The sequence below is a fragment of the Euprymna scolopes genome, chromosome 30, assembly GCF_053919585.1.
Source record: "Euprymna scolopes isolate OS-2025 chromosome 30, ASM5391958v1, whole genome shotgun sequence".
Lineage (NCBI taxonomy): Eukaryota > Metazoa > Mollusca > Cephalopoda > Sepiida > Sepiolidae > Euprymna > Euprymna scolopes.
Genome location: NC_136511.1, coordinates 42,563,955 through 42,586,838, shown reverse-complemented (window position 1 = coordinate 42,586,838; position 22,884 = coordinate 42,563,955). Strand labels below are relative to the sequence as shown.

The window sequence follows — 22,884 nt, the reverse complement described above, 5'->3', positions numbered from 1 at the left end:
AGGGCCAGTTGTTTTACTGGAATCAAGGTTCTTGATTAGCTTGGCGACCTCATGCACAGATATTTGTATGTTACCTAGCATGTTCTGTGTTATAGGAGGAAATATGGGGAGTTGATGGCCTTCGTCGCATAGGGTAGAATTAGCTGCAAAGTTCTTGGCAAATAGTTTGGCCTTGTCTGATGCTGATGAAATGACCTCTGGTCCATTGATAATTGTTGGGATAGAACGCACGCTTCTGTTCAGGAACCTATTTGTTATTTGCCAAAACTGGTGGGAACCAAGCTGCTGATCAGCTACCTTGGATTTAACGGACTGAGCATATAGCTCTCTTCCATTTTTTTTTTTATTACTCTTTTACAGTGGTTGCTGGCGTTCCTGAAAGCAGCTTTAGTCTCAGTACATCTATTACGTTGGTAGCTATGGAAAAAGTGATTTCTGTGTGCGATGGCAGCAGCACATTCTGGGGAGAACCATGGCTGGCTGTTAGGTTTTTGTTGGAATTTTTTAGATGGTATGAATCTGTCTATGCAATTAACCATTCGGTCAGGTCTGATACTATGGAGGACACGTCCTTTTTACTAGTCCATCATCTTACAGCTGCTAAACTCCTGACTGACAGTCAATATGGATTTAGGCAAGCCCGTTCCAAAGCAGATATCCTAACTGTAATCTCTGAACGTATATACTGACAAAACAGGGGAGGGTAGAGCGGTAGCCCTAGATATATCTATGGCTTTTGACAAGGTATAGCACGATGGTCTTTTAAGGAAAATTAGATCATATGGTATCACTGGAAGAATACATAATGCAATTAAATCCTTAAGAGAAAAATCCAGGTTGTCCTCGATGGTCGTACATCTAAATAATATAAATGCAGGAGTACCTCAGGGGTCTATCCTTGGACCTTTATTATTCTTGATATTCATAAGTGACCTCCCTGATAAAATTGTTTCTGAGATGGGTATATTTGCTGATGACACCACACTCTATAGCAGGCACGAGGAGAAAACAAATGACCATATATCTAAGGAAATGGCAGAAACACTAGAGGTGACCTGTAGTAGAATGGGGACAAAAATGGATGGTCACATTCAATGCTGCCAAGACTAAGCTTGTTTCCTTCAATAACTACAAGAAAGCTTCTCTACCACCAATAGCAATGGCCAAGAACACATTACCTGAAAGTACTTCTTTTAAACTCCTCGGCCTAACGTTTACAGGGAACATGAACTGGAGTAAATACATTGAGAGCATTGCCAAGGCTGCTGCAAAGAAGGTGGACTCTCTCTACCGTGCTAGAAAATTACTTACGGCTGAAAGTATCCTGTACCTCTATAAGGCCACCATTCACCCATGTATGGAGTACTGTTGTCACATTTGGGCTGGTGCATCCGCTACTTATCTCACACTTCTTGACAGGGTTCAAAAGAGTCGCCAACCTGATAGGTCCTGAAGTGTCATCTAGACTTCAGTTTCTGTTCCATCGACGAAATGTTGCATCCCTCTGTCTGTTCTATAAGTAATTTAATGGTGAATGTTCTGCCGAACTGCAAGCACTTGTACCCCCTCGACGTAAACACCCCCGACAAATCCGACAAGCAGCTAAATCCCACCTCTTCAGAGATCCCTAGGTGTAAGAAAACCTACTTCAACAGTTTCTTCCCCAGAACTACTAGACTTTGGAACTCGCTTCCGAGTTTCTGCTTTCCCAACTGTACTGACATGCAGAAGTTCAAGTGTAATGTGAACAGACATCTTGCCACTCATCTCCCTTCATAATACCCCTGCAACTTATGTCCCCGATAGTAGCCCCCTACTTTAAAGTGGCACTGTGCCTTGTTTCGGGTGAAAATTGAATTTAAACAAAAAAACTAATATTTGAGAGTTATATAAACCAAGGGAGATAAGTCAGTTTGTTATTGCAGCAACTCTAAAAGTCTATATATTAAGAATACCCTAATACCTTTAACGTACATACCTATCACGGCAAGGGAAGTGATTGGGTTTTAAAATATTTGTTTTCCTTGCTATTAAAAAAATAGTTAAACTTGTAATATAAAAATGATTGTGAAATATTTAATTAATTTATTATTAGTACCTTTTTAATGTATGTGTTAAAATAATAGACAGGAAGTTAAATGTCTTATTTCTATATAAATATTTTTAATCAATTTCTACTTGGTCTACCTTTGCTTGTATTGCTGGTTAGGTGAAAATTCAGAATAGTTACCCTCCCACTCATGTTAAGAATGGCTTTCTAAATGTTATTAGAAAGTTTTTCTTAACATGGGGAGAGGGGGGGCTTTCACGTTATCTGGGAGTACAATCTGTTAAGGGATTTACCTCCCTGTTTTAAATAACTCTTCACAATACACGAAGCCAATGGTGACTCATACAAGATATGAAAAATTAATTTTTACTTTTACTCCAAAACTAATGATCGATTAGTAAGAAAAAAAAAACTAAAGGAACAAATTCAACCAGGAAGACTTGTTTGCATTTTAAAAACTCTAATGTTTAAAACCTGAAGATGTATGTAAAGATTGTGAGTTTCCTTGCAAACTTTTTTGCTTATCTGCCACTATTAAACAATTTTGATTCACGTTTGTGACTTTTTTTTTCAGACCCAGTTATGTTGTTCCTAGTGGCATTGCTAATGGGATTAAAGCTGTTCATCCAATGTTTAGAGGTTATACGCAACAAGTATGTTATCTTATTTTCAATTTTAAATGATCTCATTATTTTATTTTAAAAATGAAGTGGGGGGTGGGATTCTTGTCCAAAATTCCCCTTCTATTAAAAACCAAAAATAAAGAAAAATCTATATGATGTACGTACCCATGACGAAATGAAAATATATTCCTGATTTTTTTTTTTTTTTTTTCTGAGGTTTTCTTCTAGACTAGTTTACTCTACCAAGATTTGACAGTCTAGTTTACCCTACTTTTTCGTCCATAACCGGGGGGGGGGTAAAACTTGCTCAAAGGTATTAATGAAAGTGATACAATGACTTTAACAGAACTCGAACTCATCATGCTGAGCTCAGTTTGCACAGGTAACCATTGCATCAAAGTTAAATGTGTTCTTCACAGCATAATGTTTCAGGAGAGATGTTTATATCTCAAAGGAAAAAAAAAATTATTTAAAAAAAAATTTGCTTGACAAAAATCGAGTCAAGTCGAAAGCTTGCTTCATATTTTAAGGTAAATAAATGTTTATTTTAAAAAGAAGTTTTTTTTTTTTTTTTTTTGAATTTCAAATATTTGGTATTCATGGTGTTATCATTTATGGTTACAATTTACACTTTCAGTTTTTTATGTCAAAATAAATACTAATTTTAAAATAAAATAATTTAATATTATATATACTTGCATATCTTCTAACCATACAAATTTTATTGATGAAAATCAATTTCGTCATATCCTATCATACTAGACTTAGGCTCATATATTTGTGGATATATATATATATATATATATATATATATATATATATATATATATATAAAATAAAAATAAAAGTTACAATAAGTTTACTAAGGTAATCAAAATGGTAAACTTAAAATATATTATAAATATTAAAGAGTTAATATTTACAAGTAAAATAAACTCAGCCAGATGTAAAAAGCTCAATAAAACCGAAAAGGAAATAGAGCTTATAATATGAACAAATGATTAATAAAACATGTTAAAAGACATCTTGAAAAAGAGTTAAAAACATATTTAATTTTAAAAAAAGAAGCACAAGATAAGTGGATAGTCCTTAATCTGCAGAGTTTCGAAGAAATACTCTCCTTCTCATCAGAGGGCAGGAATTAGCAAAATGCAGGATCGGATTTTGCATATAAAAGTATTTAATGAAACTACAAGTCAAAGATCTTACTTGGTTAAAAAAAAGGTGAGGTAAGAGGAACAGGAGGCAAAAGAAAAATAATAAAAAGATTTCACATGAATATATATATATATATATATATATATATATATATATATATATATATATATATGTGTGTTTTAAGTTTAAATCAAAATAACATAAGTTGGACGTCATTCACAGCATGATATATGAATATGATAAATGAAAACAATCATTCAAATACAGAAAAAAATATATTCATACATAAGCGAACAATAAACTTGAAGAAGGCAGGAGAACATGTTGAAAAGTAATATTAACAATGATGAGGACAATAGTTTGAAGAAAAGCAATTTAATTAAATGTTTGTTAGAAATCCTCATTGTTTTTGTTTATTTTTCTTTTACATTTTTCTCCAGCCGTGGGTGTATTATATTTGTATGGTTATCTTTCAAATGCCGATTATGAAACAATAAAAGAATGTGCCAGTTTCTAACATGTATATATCCTTTTGCTTGTAGTATTGCGGTAGTTTGATTATTATGTACGTACTCGTCATGGAACAAAAAATGTCATATTCCAAAAATCACATTAATTGATAAAGTTTTTTTTTTTTTAAGAAAACCAAGATTTATGATTTTTAGTGATACAAAAAGTTTTAATTATTTTGAATACAAACAAAATCTCGGTAGTCAAATTGAATTGTTACCCTTGAATTTGAACACATTCTAAAACAATATGGTGGTTCCTGGCTCTCGTCTCCCTAGTCATGAAATATGATTTCCTTAATTAAATTGATCAAGTAGTTTTTTTTTTTTTTTTTTTTTTTTTTAATGTGAATTTTGGAATATGGCATCTTTGTTCTGTGACAGGTATGTTTATCATAAAAAATTTTTTGGAATTTTTAAAAAAACTTTTTTAATTTTTTTTTTTTTTTTTTTTTTTTTTTTTAAGTCGAATTCTAAATAAAAATGAATTAAGCAAAAAACAAAATGCACTTTTAAGAATACGAAATATAATTTTTCATTTCAGGACACCCAAGAATTTCTCCGTTGTTTTATGGACCAACTTCATGAAGAACTTAAACAGCAACTTATTGATTGGGACTCCAGAAATAACGGTTCTCTTATTCCGTCAACTACAACGGCAGCTCTTTTGTGCCACGAAGCATTGCCATCTTCAGCGATCCCATTAGAGAAGCCCTATATGAACGACCATGAGAGGCAATCATCGATAGACTCATCCAGCAGCCAATCGGACTACGAGACGTGTGACTCGATCCACAGTAGTGAGCGTGGGGGCACTCCAGAAGTGAACCTGTCTGGAGACGAAGGCAGTGAGGACATCAACGAACACATGCAGATCAGCAACAAAGATAACGACCATTTTGGTAATAATAATAATAGCGGTCAAGATAATAACGAAAGTGACACTAACTTTAACAATTTTTTGAAAAATCAAAAAGAGGTTATCCTTGGAAACCTGACCGATCAGCAGATTGAGTCGCTAAAAAATAGCAACAGCAGCAACAACAGTGTCACGTCTCCCGTGATGAGCAAAGAGGGGTTCGTACAGGCGAACATCACGAGTTGCACAAAGGAGATGAAAGATTCTGCCAATTTGCGCTGTAAACAGACTGAGGCTCTCATGGTAGGTGGCTCGTATACCTCTCCGGCAGGACAGGAAGAGGGTGCGACACTAGCCAATGCGATGGTAACCGGCTATAATTCTGCTGCAGAGTTTCAGGATGCTGTCAGTGATGCAGAACAACATTCAAGTAAAGTGAAGAATCTGCCGCCAACGTTACATGGGAAATTGCAAACGCAGTCGGAAAGTAAACAGCAATCTTCCAAATTATCCGACAAAGGTAATGTTTGCACGAGGGGTTATTATGTGGGGGATCTTTAAGTAAAAAGGAGACTTGATGTGTAAAGTATTTTATTGAAGGCTAGTACTACGCATGGTAAACAGTAAATATAATAAAATATACAATTATATTTATAGAAAGGAATCTGATTCTTAAAAAAAAACAAAAAATCAAAATCTTCTTATTTTTTTCCCCTCTAAATAGATACTAGAAGATGGTGGTTGAGTCAATCATGTTGAAAACAAAGATTGCCAAGGCATAGCGTGTCCCAAGGAGTAGTGTTATCTGAGCATAATGCCTCTTTTCTCTTTGTACATTGCTTTCTGGATATCTAATATCTTCTGGAAATAATGTTTTCAAAGATTAACGTTCCCATTCTCACTGAGAAATTTTCTTCTAAGAGTAATGTTTTCCATGCAATGAATTCTGAATATAAATCATCATCCTACCTATAAAATTGTTTGACAACTTTACACTGTATTAAATAACGCATAGGTGGTTAATATGCTGTAAAACAAAGCAAACTAGCTAATATGGCAGTTTATTGTTTATACTGGAATGTAGCATTAAGTCACTGTTTTATAAGTGAGAAATAAAGGATTTAAAAAAAAATGAAGAGGCTTTCACTTTTCTTCAATCGAACAATAAATTATTAGTTTACTAAGGTTTATCCTTTATTTCTAAATTTAGAATGGCATAATGTAAGGTATTTGCAACTTCTCTTCCAATTTTCAGATTTTTCCATCATGTCCCAACGCATTTCATTTTCTTTTGGTGGATTGGTTGTTGCTATTTCTTCTGATGAGTTAAGGGCAAAATAGATTCACTGATTAATGTAATAATTAAGTGATCGATTTTGTGCTACGAAACAGATACTGTCAAGAATTGTGTCAACTGGATTAAAAGAATAAATTGTAAGATGGTCAACATCATGAAATTTTAAATATAGACTTGTCATTCATTATATAGTCATTCATTCATTATATACTCTGTAATTACATTGAGCTTCTTAAATAAGGATTGGTATATATAAAAAGGAAATACAAGTGAATATAGAATATTTCCACAGAAAAATACACACGCACATATATATATATATATATATATATATATATATATATGAAGTTTACTAATGTTTATTCTTTCTTTATTATAATTGCTCATTTAAAGTTTTGATGGATTAATAAATATTGTAGTTTATTCAATTCTCTCTCTCTCTCTCTCTATATATATATATATATATATATATATATATATATATATATTTATTATTTTTTTAAAAACTTTATTAAAAAATAATAAATACTTCCAAATAAAAAAAGAGCGACTTTCTAAGGAAACACTGGATCTCCAAGGTGGAGACGATAACCTTAACATCGTTTAAAATAAATCAACAACAAAACTCTGTGTATGTATGTATGTATATATATATATATATATATATATATATATATATATACTATTTTTAAAATGTAATTATCCACTGACACGTGTTTCGTCGTCTACGACTCATCAGAGTGGCTGTATCTAGCAAGATTCGAAATCGTGACCCAACGGTAATGAGCCTAAACCCTTACCCCTGGACCATCTCGCCAGCTGTCTGGATATATCGCGATTTACTTAGATGTTGTTTTGTTTTTGGTTTTTTAGCGATATGTTTTGAATGAATTCAATTATTTACGAAAGTGCATTTTTACCTAAATGCGAGTTGGGAATAATTTTCCCTTTTAACCAATTTGGTACCCCCACATGGGGAGCGGTATATATATTATTTTTAAAATGTAATTATCCACTGACACATGTTTCGTCGTCTACGACTCATCAGAGTGGCTGTATCTAGCAAGATTCAAAATCGGGACCCAACGGTAATGAGCCTAAACCCTTACCCCTGGACCATCTCGCCAGCTGTCTGGATATATCGCAATTTACTTAGATGTTGTTCAAAACTGGTTAGCTAGACCTTTTTATTTTTTAATTCATTATGTTTAAAAATAAATATGGTCTATATGTAGTCATATGAACGTATTGTACCACAAAAAATATAAAAAAATATATACAATCATTTGCTTCTCAATCTCACCAGACCATTTTATTATGAAGCTTTGCTAATCTATTGCGCACTATTGAAATAAATGCTGAAAAATTCGATCATCACATTAAGTTTATATAGAGAAATCCAAAATTAGATTTCCTTTTCTCCAAGCCAAGGACTTTTTTTTTAATTATCTGTCTTATTTTTCTTTTTGATAATAATTAAAATTAAATAATTTTAGAATCTAAATTACTAAATCTTGTCTTTTTTTTCTGTGAGATGTTACATTTAAAAAAAGTTTTGTTTTTTTTTTATTTCAAGGCAAACGACCACCTGCACATCAGAGTGTGATATCAGATATATTTGATGGAAAACTTTTGAGTTCTGTTCAATGTTTAACCTGTGAACGGGTAAGGCACATTTAATTTTGTTTATTAATTTGGTAGGTGGGAGAAAACCTTCATTTTTTTTTCCCCATTCTTTGTTTTTGTGTTTTAATGTTTATAAATTTTATTTTTGACATGCACTTCCCAAGCTTTGAGTAAAAAGAAAAATAACTTCTATTCAATGGTTTGTTTGCAATATGTATTGTATTAATCTATATTTCTATAAAAGTGAGATCTGTGTGTAAGGATATTTCTTAACCTATATACTCAACATTTTTGATCTAGACTTGAAATTTTGTATATAACGTATTCAGACATGTGGAGAACGTCTTAATCAGCTTTCATACGGTAAAAAGGGCTGCTAAGGGGTAAAAATTGGTATTTGGGGGTCATCAGAGTTTTATCTGTTTGTCAACTATTTCATGCATGTGCAACCATGAAACATGGCAGCCTCCTTTAGTTAATAAGTAGGTTTGAAGACACTTTGTAAAAATCATGTCAAGCTGGTCTAATTGTTATCGTACTTGACTCACTGTCTTTAGGTTTTGGTTTCAATCTTGACTCGAGTATTTTTTTTTTTTTGTTACTTACAAGAAGTGAACTGGTTAGAAAAAAATAATACTCGCATGCACGTTTCTCAGTTTCTGTATTAAAATATAATAATTATGCATATTTTACAACTGGGCAATGCCGGGCAACCTGTTAACTATTAAATAACTCAAAGTGTTGATATACGTGACACACTCTCTAGTCAGTTGAAATTAGTTTGAAGTTAAAAGGCCACACTGCTTTGCTTGGCTTGTTTGCCATCTTAACTCTAAAAAACATTTATACATAGATGGCTCCATTTTAAATACTTAAAAATAAACATTAATAGTATATATATATATATATATATATATATATATATATATATATATATATATATATACACACACATTCAAGGCTCCTTCAGTTTTTGACAGACTATGGGTATCCACCTGCGCGTGAAATTTTTTTGTGACAGGAGATGCACAATCTCCAACCACATCTCTCCTGAGTTAACATTATTAAATACCAGTGGCAACTGGAGTGTATGTTCAGGACGACTGGAAACAATGCCGAGATAAGCAGAGAGCACATACAGCGCCTAGAATTCCCAAATGGTCACCCATCTGGTACTAACCAGGGTCAACATTGCTTAACTTTGGTGATCTGACAAGGATCGGTGTGTCAACGTGATTATGCCATGCGTGTGATGCTGCAAATTTTTTGTGCGTTGATTTGTTATACATAATTGGTAAAACCTATTCCTGGCTAATTTTTTGTCAAAACGCAAAAACTTCTGATTACTCGTTCAAGTTGTAATGATCATTGATGGTCCACAGATTCTTGACATTTTTTTCTTTTGATAATTTAGTAACACTTGTTTTTGTTTCAGATTTCAACAACCAAAGAAACATTTCAAGATTTGTCTCTACCAATTCCGAGCAAGGATCACCTTCACATGTTGCATGCTAGTCAGAGTTCCAACTCAAAAGGTGGAGCGTGTGGAGAGGTGAACCAGGGCTGGATTGCTTCTATGCTCACATGGATAAAAAGGTCAGTGGCTATTTAGCCGATACAAATCTTTATCTTATTCCAAAATAAAAATATATTTATTTAAACCATGCTCATCTTCCTGTTAATCCTCCTCCTCATTTCATGAAAGCATCCTCAGCAACAGATAAACATATCCATAGTTGCTGAGATTTGGAACTTATAAAATTTCCCAAAAGATGATGCGTACGTGTATGTGTGTGTATATATATATATATATATATATATAAAATAAAAATTACAATTAAATTTACTAAAATGATCCAAGATGGTAAAACTAAAGTATATTATAAATATAAAGTAATCTCAACCAGATGTAAAAGCTTGATAAAACCAAATAGGAGATAGAGCTTATAAGTATTTCTTCGAAACTCTGGATTAAGGACTACCTACTTAAGTGTTTCCTTTTCATATTAAATATGTTTTAACTCTTTTTCAAAGTGTTTTTTAACATGTTTTATTAACTATTTGCTGCCGGTACCAGATGGGTGACCATTTGGGAAGGTTACGCGCTGTATGTACCATGCCGAATCATAGACATTTCCAGGTTGGTATCTGGGGTACATTAATTCACTGGGAGAGATACACCCCCAGTCTTCGTAAAGACATGCATCTAGGAGAAGGAAACTCTTATGTAAAAACCTATGGTCTACTGTATACTCTGTCCTGTGGCAGTCATCTGCACTGACAAAGGTTAGCAGTAATCCAAAAAGTGTGGTTGGTTCTACACAAAGTCTTCACCACCATAAACAAATCATCTGTGTGGATTTCCGAGCAACTTAGTTGTGATGGAAGCTCATGTATTAAAATCGACAGGAGAGTCCATTATATATATCTATACTGATAGCCAAATTGTAATTTGCTTCATGCATATTTTATATGTATTTCATTTTTAAATATGTGCGTGTGAATATACCTATGCTCGTAGCCAAACTGAATATTGAAATGCTCATATCTTTGATTCTATGGGACGAAACTACATGAAAATTTGCAGGATGTTTGAAGATTATAAAACTGTGGTTAAAGTTTTATGACAGTTGGTAAAAAAAAGAACCTATATTTTCAAACCAATAAAATATGCCTTAATTCGCTTACAATTGTATATATAGTGTCCTGGCAGGTTAGCTTCAGTTTAACCGTTTCTGTTGTCTCCCCTGTGGCCTTATCAGGCCACTAATATATAAAATTTATTTATTTTTTTTTTTTATATTTAAATTTCATTCAGAAAAATTATATTTTTCAAAACAAAATTTATTTGAAAAAAGAATACGATTCTAAGTAATTTCCTTAACCCATGGATTTTCAATGTAGGCGCATGTCCTCAGAAGTCATTAGCAAAATATTACATCTTGTTTGATACCACAGGATTCAATAATCTGGAATCCTATTCATCTCGGTATTCTGAAATTATATATTGATTAAAGGGAATAATCTTAACACTACTACAATTATTTTTAATTATTATAAAATTTTACCTTAAATAATATTGAGCTCTTTTATGTGTATGTCCAAGATCTGCTTTAGTATGTCAGCTTTGTTCTGATGCAGATAAGTTCTATACATGTACACACATATATGCATATCTATGAAGCAACTAAAAAAACATGAATACAAAATGCAGACCAACATAAAACATAAAATCAAATGAACTCTTGTAGTTAGATTTTAGAAATTTTTACTAAATTTCTACGAAGAACGATGGATATGAGAGAGAGGGGTGAGCAGGAAATGATAAAATGATAGAAGACAAGAAAATGGGGAGTATTTCATGTTATTTTCAAATTTTCGGTGTAAAGATAACTGGAAATACAGAATGATGACATTAGCATAAAAAAATAAAATGTATTGCAAATGTTTATACCCATAAGCTGGTGAAAAGGCAAAATATTTGTTGAATCTAATTCTATTTTCCAAGCATCAGATATATATATATATGATTACTTTATTTAATCACATAAATTAATATACGAAGATATAATGTTATGCTTAAATTTTCAGTATTTACTTCAACAGTGCTCAATATAAAAGTAGAGCTAGGTAGTAAGTTATGAAAATATATATGGCAATTGAGCTACACACACACATACACACAGATATATATATATATATATATGTGTGTGTGTGTGTGTGTATATATATATATGACTTCATGCTTGTATATAGGGAGAGGAGGAAAGCCACCTTCTGATTACAATTTGATTTTGCATTTTAAACATCAGCTTAAATCAAAATTAGATGTGATAGGAGGTTACGCTCTGTTCGGTTTAAAAGCAGGTGGATACATGCCGCTAGCTTATGTGTGTTTGGATGAATCCAGATTGAGTATGTGTTCCCTGCCTATGCATGGAACACACTCATGCAGAGCTAAGGTCTCATTAGACCTTGTCAAAGTTAGCAAAGTCTCTTTGCTATTGGTATAAATGAGCTTTGACCATTTTCTTTTTGTTTATTAGAGATCCCACTTCCAATGTTTGTTTTGTCCTTACTCTGGCAACTTTCTCAAAAGACACCTCCTTTATCACGAATGCTTGTTCTTTTCATCCCCCCCAATAATTCCTACTCTCACCTAGGAACTTACTCGGAACTGGAAATTGGTGACAACTCATTTTTATCTTGATCAATTTGGGAAGATCTTACTAACCATCTAGTATTCCGTTTTGTTTTGTTGTATATATTGCCTGATTTTAGTAGAAATCCTTACCTCCAAATGATGGTATTGAAATTTTACATGCAAATTGTAAATAAAATCGTCAAAACCCGGGGATGACACTAAGTAGGATTATCTATGTTGTAAATGTGGTATTGTGATGATTGGAACTAGTTTAAGAGATTAGACCGAAAGGATGGTACACAATCCCTATCCCATCCCACCTATTTTGGCCTGGTGCAACATTTGTTATATAATTTTTTCAATGAATTTTATAAAATTTATTGTAATTATGTTTAAATAAATATAAACAGGTATATATGTTTCTGTATTATTTAATTCAATATTTTTTTTCCAGCTGGTTTGTGGGACCAACGATCACTTTACAAGATTGTTTAGCAGCTTTTTTTTCTGCTGACGAATTAAAGGGAGATAATATGTACAGCTGTGACAAATGTAAAAAGTAAACATTTTTTAAAATCTATTTTGTTTGCATTTTATTTATTTTTTTTTTTTTTTCCACTTTTGAAATTTTTTTTAACTCTTCAATTTTATTTTTTTCTTCTACGTTCATTTTACATTTTTGGTACAAATCCCTTTAATAATTAAAAAAAATATATTTTCTAGATTACGAAATGGTATGAAATATTCCAAAGTGATGCGGCTACCAGAGGTACGTATGAAACTCCTCCCGAATACAATAAAATAATAATTAAAATTTCCTTGAAGATTATAACATTACCATATTTATACTGGTATCTTTTTTTTTCATTCACTCCCCTCTTGAGGAGCCATGATTCAATTCTCTCTTAAGTATATGCGATACTTGATGCAACACTATAAAATAAATCAGACCAATAATGAACATAATTAAAGAGAAAGTTAATGATAGTTGGGGAAAGAAAAAAAAAAGTGAATGAATTTATATTATTTGGATTGTTTAGACAACTGTTCTCATCTTGTTTGCTCAACGTTTTGGCCAATGTAACCTCTGACCTTCTTCAAGTGTATTTTGTTTTATTTGAAAATCGTTTTGTCAAACTCTAGAATCTACATGGAATTTGGAATGAAATCCTTTAGTTAATCCATGGGGGTAATATGTTCTCGTTCCATCAGCCATGACCAGGTAGAAGTCTTTAGTAATCCACAGTTGTATTCTTAGTATTGCCTCCACTGAGGATTGAACCTTCAGAAAAGTGTCACCTAGAATTGAACTTTATCTTGTTGCGCACCACCTGAAAAAGTCAGGTTACGTTGGCTGAAATGTGAGAATAACACAAGATGAGAGCAATAGTTCAAATAATACAAATTATTAATCCTTATCTCAAAATTTCATAAACACAATCTATTATAGTGTTTTTATATATATATATATATATATATACAGAGAGAGAGAGAGATTTGATGCATTTTTTTTTTCTTTTTTTTTTTTTTTTTTTTTTTTAATTCTGCCAATTTATTTTGTGCATAGAAAATTGGTTTTTCGTTTGTTAATCTCGCTATTTGCGTGACTTTATCTCTTGATTGTCACCTCATAATTCTCACCTTATATAAACTAGATCCGTTGACTACATATTTTAAATTTTAACGTTTATTCTCAAGTTGCTTTTGCTTTTGATAAGAAGTAACTCCTTAGTAAAAAAAATATAAAATTTTTGCGTATCTTTCAATTAAAGATTCAGTACCAGCCATCATTTGTGCGTCTTGTTTAAGTGTGTGATCACATGTTTTAGATGTTATGTTGGCAAATTCAGAATTTTGTTATAAATTTAATTTTTATTCAACTTTTTCTTCAAACGATTTGTTACAAGTTAATTTTTAATTTATTGAACAAAGCTGAAAGCAGGTTATTTATCATGACATCAAAATTTATTCTTCTGCACATGAATTCTTTGTTTAATTGGTATACATGAGTTTGGTGTGTTCTATCATTTAGTTTGGATTAGGAAATTCTCATCTTGGATATTGTCATGTGAGTCAAGAATCATAGTCTAAATCAACAAATTATTTTTAATTCCATTATGAATATTTAAACAGTTATTCATGGAAATATTGATTTTAATGTGTGAATTTCAAAGTTGTTTTTTTTATTATTCCATCCTCTTTTATTTGCATTTTTTTTTCTAGATTTTATGTATTCATCTGAAACGATTTCGTCATGAATTCTACTCATCGAAAATTAGCACTTATGTATCGTTCCCTTTAGAAGGATTAAATTTGAAATCCTACCTCCATAAAGGTAAGTCTTATTTGAAATTTTAGTGGATTTATTGTAGAATACATAGTGACCATTTGAAAAGAAAAAATACAAATAATAAAAAACAAAACATTACTGATATGAAATCTAAATTAAGATGAGATTGATCAAATCCTCTTGGAAAACATTTAATTTAAATGACAAATAAATGGAAATAATCTCGGAAAAAAATCAGTTCAAAAACATGTAAATGACAAACATATTTTTTTTTTTTAAATTAAACAATTTGATTAAATTATTTCTTACAAAAAAAAAACAAATAAAAATAATTAAAAATTGAAACCTTTTTAAATCATAATTTTTGTTAAAAATTTTTAGTTTATATTTAAAATTATGGATTAGCATTTCATTTTTTTTTTTTTTTTTTTTTTAACAGATTGTCAGGATGAAGTTACGTCATATGACCTAATGTCTGTGATATGTCACCATGGAACTGCCGGAGGTTTGTAGCTTTTTTAAATATTTTGTTTATCTTTCATTATTTATAATTACTCATTTTATTGTCTTATTAGTTTTTACTCTCTGAATGAAACTTTTACTGTCGCATTCAGAATTAGGACGCCGTTGAATTATCTGACACATTATTTGGCACAGTTTCAAATTCGCAACAGCAAGCCAATTGCCTCTCCTGCAGCAATTTTGGTCATTTTTTGCAGGAGTAATGAAAATTGCGTATGAAGTAAAAATTTGACTATTTCTTTATCACTAGAAATCATCAAATAATTAAATAAAAAGTCAATTATTTCTAGTGTGCAATAATTTATATTGGTTTGAAACTGTCTAAATTAAACTTAAAACGTTATTTATGACTTTGGTAAAAATAAAATAATAATCTATTGGTAGGAGCTCATGGTCACAAATTCAGAAAGCAGTTTATAGTCAATGCATTTTCTAACTTCCGGTGTAGCGCTACCGAAAGCAGTGACAAGGCAAATCAGTTTCTTTGCTTTTTTTCTCTCCCCTGTGATATTGTTTTTCCAACCATTCTTTTCTTCTTATTATTATTATTATTTAATTAATAATTATTGAAAAAATTTTTTAGTTTTATTTTAATTAAGAATTATTGAAATTTTTTTTTAAAGAATTATTGAAAACACTTAATATTCCTAAAATAGTTTAAAAAGATGTTATGTATTGGATACGTTTTTATGATATTTAAAATTGTTATTTTGTTTACTTTCATAAACATTTATTATATAAATTCAAATAAAAAACTTATTTTTTAAATTAAAATAAAGCTTCATTAACATATTTCTTATAACATTTCAAATAAAAATAAAAGCTATTTTTTTTTTTTTAATTTTGTTATTAAAAGTGAAAATAAAGACTAATTGTTATTTTTATTTGTATAATTTTGTTAATATTTATTATATATTTTTCAATAATGTCCTTTTCATTTATTTTATTTCAATAAATCACTTCACAATAGAAATACTGGTCAACAATAAAAGTGAAATAATTGATTTGCCTTGTCACAGCTTCCAGTAGCAACCATGTACAAAATTTGGGAAGTATGTTAGCTGACTATAACCAAATAGCAGCTTCTTGGTCAGATAATTAATATTGCCAGAATTAGATATGTTAACCCCTTGTTCAGAATTAGAAGTGTATTGTAAAATTTTAATTTATTAATCAACATATCATTTGCTTTTATTTTATTTTTTTCAGGTGGTCATTATACAGCTTATTGTTTGAATTACATAAATGATCAATGGTATGAGTTTGATGACCAATATGTTACTGAGGTAGATTTCCAGCAAGTGATAAGTTCGAGTGCCTATGTTCTATTTTATAGGTAAGTATATATGCAAGTGTATAAAACTTTCCGTACTCCAATCAGAGAACTTATGCAGATGTTGCTGACGAATTAATACACATGGAGGTTGACATGCAACACATCATGGACTGTTTCTCTGTTTCGTATACCACATTAGTCTTACAATCATGAGGGTTAAAACAATGTTTACCCGTTGCATCTGGGAACCATACATAGAGCCTCAAAATTTATGGAATAAGATTGGAAGTGCTCGACAGGTTTGTTTACTTGGCAGCACACTGTAAAGACCTGGCTCCTTGTATGTTGAGATGCATTTACGCATCCGTAAAGTGATTGTAACTTTTAGAAGACTAAGGAAAGTGAGTATAGAGAGCATAAAGTAACATTGTTTCGGATAAACAATTGGACATTTTTACGTTTCATTGATCTTGAGATAATGTTAGGATTTAATGCAAAGTGTTTTAACATCAATATTCTATATACATTTGCGGAAGCTTCAGAAATTGCTTAAAATAAAAGTACACAAGTTGTTTTTCTTGTTTCATTAAACTGAAAATAGAATGAAAATACAAGTTTCCATGTTAGCTGTGCCCAATTCATGAATGTCTCTCTCTCATATATTTTGTTTTAACAAAAACCAAGACATCAAGGAATGGATTGATAGCAACAAATAGTGTTAGTTACAATTGTTTCAAGACTATTCGGACAAATTCAAACATTATGTCGTTTGAAAATTTTCACAAAAACAGCCTTTCGTCAGATGTATAGAATAAAAAACACTTTAACAATGAAACATTATGGAAACAATTGTAACTAACGATGAAATACACTATTTGTTGCTATCAATCCATTCCTTGATGTCTTTGTTTTTGTTAAAACAATATATGAATGCTTAATTATGAAATATGATAATTTTGTAGCTTACAGTTTAAGTCATCTCTTTTGGGCTTAAAAGTTATTGGTATATGAATGATTACTGAATTTTCAATTGTATAAACTCAGTAAAATTCGGAATGCAAATAAATAAGGCAAATATATATATATAAAATATATTTGTAGTCATCAACATACAGTCCTGTTTCGTATCATAACTCCTCAGTGCCACTAGACTAGCACCTCTCCCAAGCCAAGGACTGAACCTAGAACCATTGTGTTGACAGTTGGCAGTTCTCCTACTCGACCACGGAAGCGATGCCCACAAATAACCTGTCCGAATGTCTATTTAAACAAACGTCCGTCCACCACTTTTACAGTGCTCAAACCGCCTGTTTGTAAACAAACAAATAGCGAGCTTCGCATTTTTTTTCAGCCAATTACGTAGCGGGTGAGATTATTTACAACAGTGCTCTACCCAAAGAGGGGGGGCTTTTTAAGTAGTAAAGGTCGTGTGTACAACTCTCCTACAGCCCACACCACTGAACCGATCATGATCAAACCTGTCATGATAATGGTCTCCGACCAAGGGATGGTGCACACCATTTTTCAAGTTCAAGATCAGAGGTTAAGGTCATATTTGGTGTAGCTCTTCATAAACTCTCCCACCTAGTAATGATACACACCAACATCCTGGGGGCCGCCACCATGGCACTGGCCAACTTCTTTGTGAATTTGAATCAGATCCCCCCCCCCCATCTCCTCAACCAATCTTGATGAAGTGGGTACCTGAGCATACAGCAACAAAGATACCTGCACTTTGCACAGATATCTTTGCTAAATAAGACACAAAGCTGTTTGTGCTGTCAAGGGTTTGTTTTCTGTTTGTTTTTTCTTCAAAAAGTAATTCAGATATTTCAAATTCAAGTATTGGAATGTTTTCACATTTAAGTTTTCCTATTTATCATTAAGAATTTGGGTCGCAAAAAGTATGTAGAAACGGATTCATCATCTATGGATATCTGATTCTACATTTTTGTGTCTTGACAGAAAACAAAATGATCATATGATACCAATGCGAGAAAGTGCTATGACCTTAATGGAAGAACCTGAGGTAAGTTACCTTTTTAAGGAGATTATTTAAAAAAAGAAATCTCTTATGACAGTTGTTTGTGAAAGGAATGTGAGAATATCTTTAATAACAAGTGAATGTTGTTTGTATGAAGATGGAAGTCATGTTGTGAACATGGATATGTGTGTTTATTAAATTATGAGTAAACAATGATTGAGAAAATAAAATCAATGGCTCAAATAGAGTTGAGGCACCCCCAGTATAAACAACAACCAAAAGGACATATTTTAACACTGAAATTTTATTTTTTTTTTTACTTTTAATTATGAATAAAAATAATATGGCATATATGCAGATTTTTAAAATTGTATTTGCAGAAATGTTTTACTAAAAAATACAGTTTTATTAAAAAGCACATTTTTTTAATACATGTTCAATTAAAGAAAAACTGTATTTGGATTATTCAAACTACTGTTATCATCATGAGTGTTAGTCTCACAGCATTTTGGTCGATGTAATCTTCGACCTTCAGGTGTATCTAGTCAGACTTGGAAATCTTTCTTCCAAACTCCAAATCTGCACAGAATTTCAAACGGAATCCTTTATTTAATCCACAGTTATCATGCTCTCATTTCATCAGTCGTGACCGAGTAGAAATCGTAAGTAATTTGCAATTGTATTTGAATTGTTGTATAATCTGTAGTAATAAATAGTATTTAAAAACAAGAATAGATTTAAGGCTCCTAAAATTCATACTAGAATTGTCTGCAAGTGGCATAACAGATAAAGTACTTGGTACAATTCAGTTGTGACACTCTTCTAGAGGTCGAAGGTTCAATCTTCAATGCGGGCAAGACTCAAAATACAATTGCAAATTATTTAGGCTTCTACCCAGGCTGACGCAATGAGAACATAAAGAGGTCCGTTAGAAATTCCGTGGAGATTTTCAAATTTGACAGAAAGATGTCACCTCAGATTTTTTTATTCTGTGCAATACCGTTTTCTTGTCATTTTCATCCAAAACTGTACATTACTGTACATTATACATAAAAAAATAATGACAAAACCAAAGAATATTCTGATATTAGCATGTAATATATATATATATTGTTGGTAAGAAATCTGTCCGAGAGCTCAATAATTTAAAAATACAATTTTTCCAAAAATTTAAAGAGTGTAATATTTATTTATATATAGTAATACAGGAAGTGATATGTTGTTTGGACTTGATTTTCATTAACACCATATATATATATATATATATATATATATATGTGTGTGCGTGTGTTGAGACATTAATCGGAATTGGAGATCAGGAAAATTTGAGTCCATTTCCGATTCTAAAACGATTCTTTTATTTACTTATTTATTTTTGTTTAAAACTGAATTTCCTATTGCTGGCCCAAGTGAAAAATCTAAATGAAAATATTGTGATCAAAAGCTTTGATACAATACATAAAGTGAAAACATCAAGTTTTTCAAAGAGCAAAATTATCTACATTTTCCAAGTATATCAGGATTTCCTGCTACCCCCCCCCCTCGTCCCAGTGAAATTTTATTTGTTTTAGGCAATTTTAGAATTGGAATCGATTATTGCATCTGAATCGGGAATAGAGAAAAGAATCGGTAATTCTATCAGAATTGGAAATTATTGGAATCATCCCAACACTTATATATATATATATATATATATGACCTTAGAATACATTCATAATGCCAATTTTGGTGCTAAAAGATTTTTTTTTTTTTTTTAATAAATGAAACTTAAATCAATTATTTCAGTTGATACCTGAACATCTTCATTGAATTATAAAATCTGTTTTTCTTTTTCCATGTTTTTTTTTTTTTTTTTTTTTTTTTTTTTGTCAATCGGTAACGATGAATGCCAACAGCAGATAATTATGATTTGTCTTGTTAAATAGACTGTAGTAATGCCATTTCAGGTGTCGATTCATGCTGGTATGTGTTATAATTAATAGATAAGATGTAGGAATCTTCCTCTAATATATAATGATGATGATAATCGCAACCTTTTGTCTTGTGAGGCAATGGCTTTCTGCATCTGATGCACTGCAGTGGTTGCACAATCAAAGCTGGAGTTGTCTCTCTAGATGTAGGCCTGGGCAGGTAATAAAGAGACCTAGGTTTGTCCAGTTACGAGGTTCCCACTTTCGACGTTGCAGACAAAGTCCAACAGAAAGGTAAACAAAATAGCCGGAGCCAGCACATCTGCAAGAGTTGCTGGAAAAGTGTTGCAGTGTTTCACCATCCATCTAACCCGACTCAGAACCAGATTTGTTACGGTTTACTCCCTTATGTTTTGTCTTTCCCGAGGCATCCAGTGGAGCTGTTTGCCTATAACTGGAGATTGCTTCATGATGCGCACGCAAATGAATTTATACATGAATAAAAACAAAACCACGATATGTGTAATATCCACGCTATCCTTCGTGAAAAGTTCAGAGAGTCCATTTAATAAATGCTAATTCTTGCATGACGATGGTTGTAATGCACACGCAAATGGATTTATACATAAATAAAACAATGTTGTGTAATAAAAAAAATATATATACACACACAATTAGTTATCATTCCAAATGTTGAAAGATGGAACCAATTCATAATTACAAATTTTTAATAATTTATTTTTTTCTTGGCAGACACTTAAATTTTCATTGTCTTAAACGTTTCACTTGAAAGTTTTATATATGGAATGAAAAAAAAGAATTAGAATAAGAGAGCTATATAAATTCTGTAAAAACAAATGTAAAAACATTTACTAAATATTAATATAATTTTCATAGAAGCTCTCTCTCTCTCTCTATATATATATATATCTCTCTATATATATATATATTTGTTAGTGTACCGCCGCTATAAAAAATAATGGGGAAAAAAATCAGGTTTTGCCAGTGTTTATTGAGATTTTCATATAAAATCGCAGAATTTTTCCTTATTTTTAAAAAAATATCCTACATGTTATTTATTTATTTCCCTAATTCAGAAACAAGAGCAAGATATTCCTATAATCTATAAATGATTTCTCTGTGATGACACATCAGTCAGCCACTTGAGTATCTTAAAGATTTTGATGTTAAAATGATTTTTTTTGTAATTAAAAAAAATTTATTTTTATTTCTTTAGCCAAGTCTCCTCCAATTTTATGTGTCGAAACAATGGATTAATCGCTTCAACACATTTGCCGAGCCTGGGCCAATAACTAATCAAGATTTTCTCTGTCCTCATGGAGGTAAATTAATTTCAAATTATTTAATAAAAACTATAACAAATTCATTTTTTTGTTTTTTTTAATTTCACATCTTTTCTGCTTTTCATAATCCATTTTACATGCTGGCATGTGTTGGATGGTTTTTAGAAAATTGATTCTCAACCTAATCTCTGGCCAGGTCTTTATTTAAACTACATAACATGAAATTTGGAATGTATTTTCTTAGTTGAGGCAATATTTTTGTAGGTTGTATGCGCTTTCTGATGCTTACCCAGTGTTTTTATTAAAACATCTCAAAATGCCTTCCAAGGCTAAAACGTGTTTCACCTGCATTGATTTCTTTTAATCTATAATATATATATATATATATATATATATATATATATATATATGAGGGGCATGCAATAAGTAATGTCTCTGACCCATTTCCAGTTGTCTGATCTAGCTGAAATTTTGCATGTCTCTACGGGTTATTTAGGAAATTACAGCTCTGAACTAATTGTGGTTTCTGTTTTACAGGTGTTTGAACTGAGTCAGGTGTGAAATGGAGCCTATTGAATGTCGAGCAGTGATCCTGTTTTTTTTATTTGAAAGGACGCACACCACAGGAGACTTTTGATGAAATGAAAGAAACTTATGGTGATAATGACCCATCATATGATCTTGTAAAACGCTGGCATCGTGAATTCAAACATGGCGGAAGTCTGTGGAAACAGCTCCCAGACCTGGTCGCCCCCCCCCCCTCCCTTCTGCCATTGATGAGGCATCTGTCCGTCAAGTTGAGGCTGCCATTTTGGAAGATTGGTGCATTACTATTCGCCAAATAGCCTAAGATGTCAAGATTAGTACAGGGTCTGTGGAAACTATCATTCATGACCATATGCATAAGGTGTCTGCCAGATGGATTCCCAGGTTGCTCACATCATTCTAGAAACGAGAATGCGTCGAGTGCTCGAGGATGAATTTGGAGATGTGCCAAGAACATGAGTCAAAGTTTTTCAAAAAACTGATTACACAGGATGAAACTTTGGTCCATCACTATGATACAGAGACCAAAGTCAAGTCAATGCAGTGGAAGCACTTGGACTCATCACCTCCAAAGAAGGCAAGGGTGCAGCCCACCGCTGGCAAGATCATGCTCACAGTCTTCTGGGACCAAGACAGAGTAGTGATGACAGATTTCCTGGCAAAGGGTACCACAATTACAGGAGCCTATTATGCTTCACTTTTGAGGAAATTAAGAGAAGCTATCAAAATCAAGAGGCGGGGCAAAATCAGCAAAGGTACCTTCCTCCTGCAGGACAACGCTCCGGT

The 22,884-nt window shown here is 31.9% G+C and overlaps 1 protein-coding gene across 4 annotated transcripts in view; it reads left to right on the top strand.

Annotated features, from left to right (window-relative positions):
* The window catches only part of LOC145254771 (ubiquitin carboxyl-terminal hydrolase 20-like), a 123,968-nt gene that overhangs the window by 89,920 nt on the left and 11,164 nt on the right, over positions 1 to 22,884 (top strand). For all 4 annotated transcript variants that reach the window (XM_080113539.1, XM_080113541.1, XM_080113542.1 and 1 more), the window contains 11 exons: positions 2,625 to 2,703; positions 4,885 to 5,719; positions 8,073 to 8,161; positions 9,558 to 9,718; positions 12,721 to 12,825; positions 12,990 to 13,035; positions 14,490 to 14,601; positions 14,996 to 15,061; positions 16,288 to 16,414; positions 18,320 to 18,383; positions 21,486 to 21,591. In XM_080113539.1, coding sequence (XP_079969665.1) covers positions 2,625 to 2,703; positions 4,885 to 5,719; positions 8,073 to 8,161; positions 9,558 to 9,718; positions 12,721 to 12,825; positions 12,990 to 13,035; positions 14,490 to 14,601; positions 14,996 to 15,061; positions 16,288 to 16,414; positions 18,320 to 18,383; positions 21,486 to 21,591 — 1,790 coding nt within the window. The remainder of the gene's footprint in view (positions 1 to 2,624; positions 2,704 to 4,884; positions 5,720 to 8,072; positions 8,162 to 9,557; positions 9,719 to 12,720; positions 12,826 to 12,989; positions 13,036 to 14,489; positions 14,602 to 14,995; positions 15,062 to 16,287; positions 16,415 to 18,319; positions 18,384 to 21,485; positions 21,592 to 22,884) is intronic.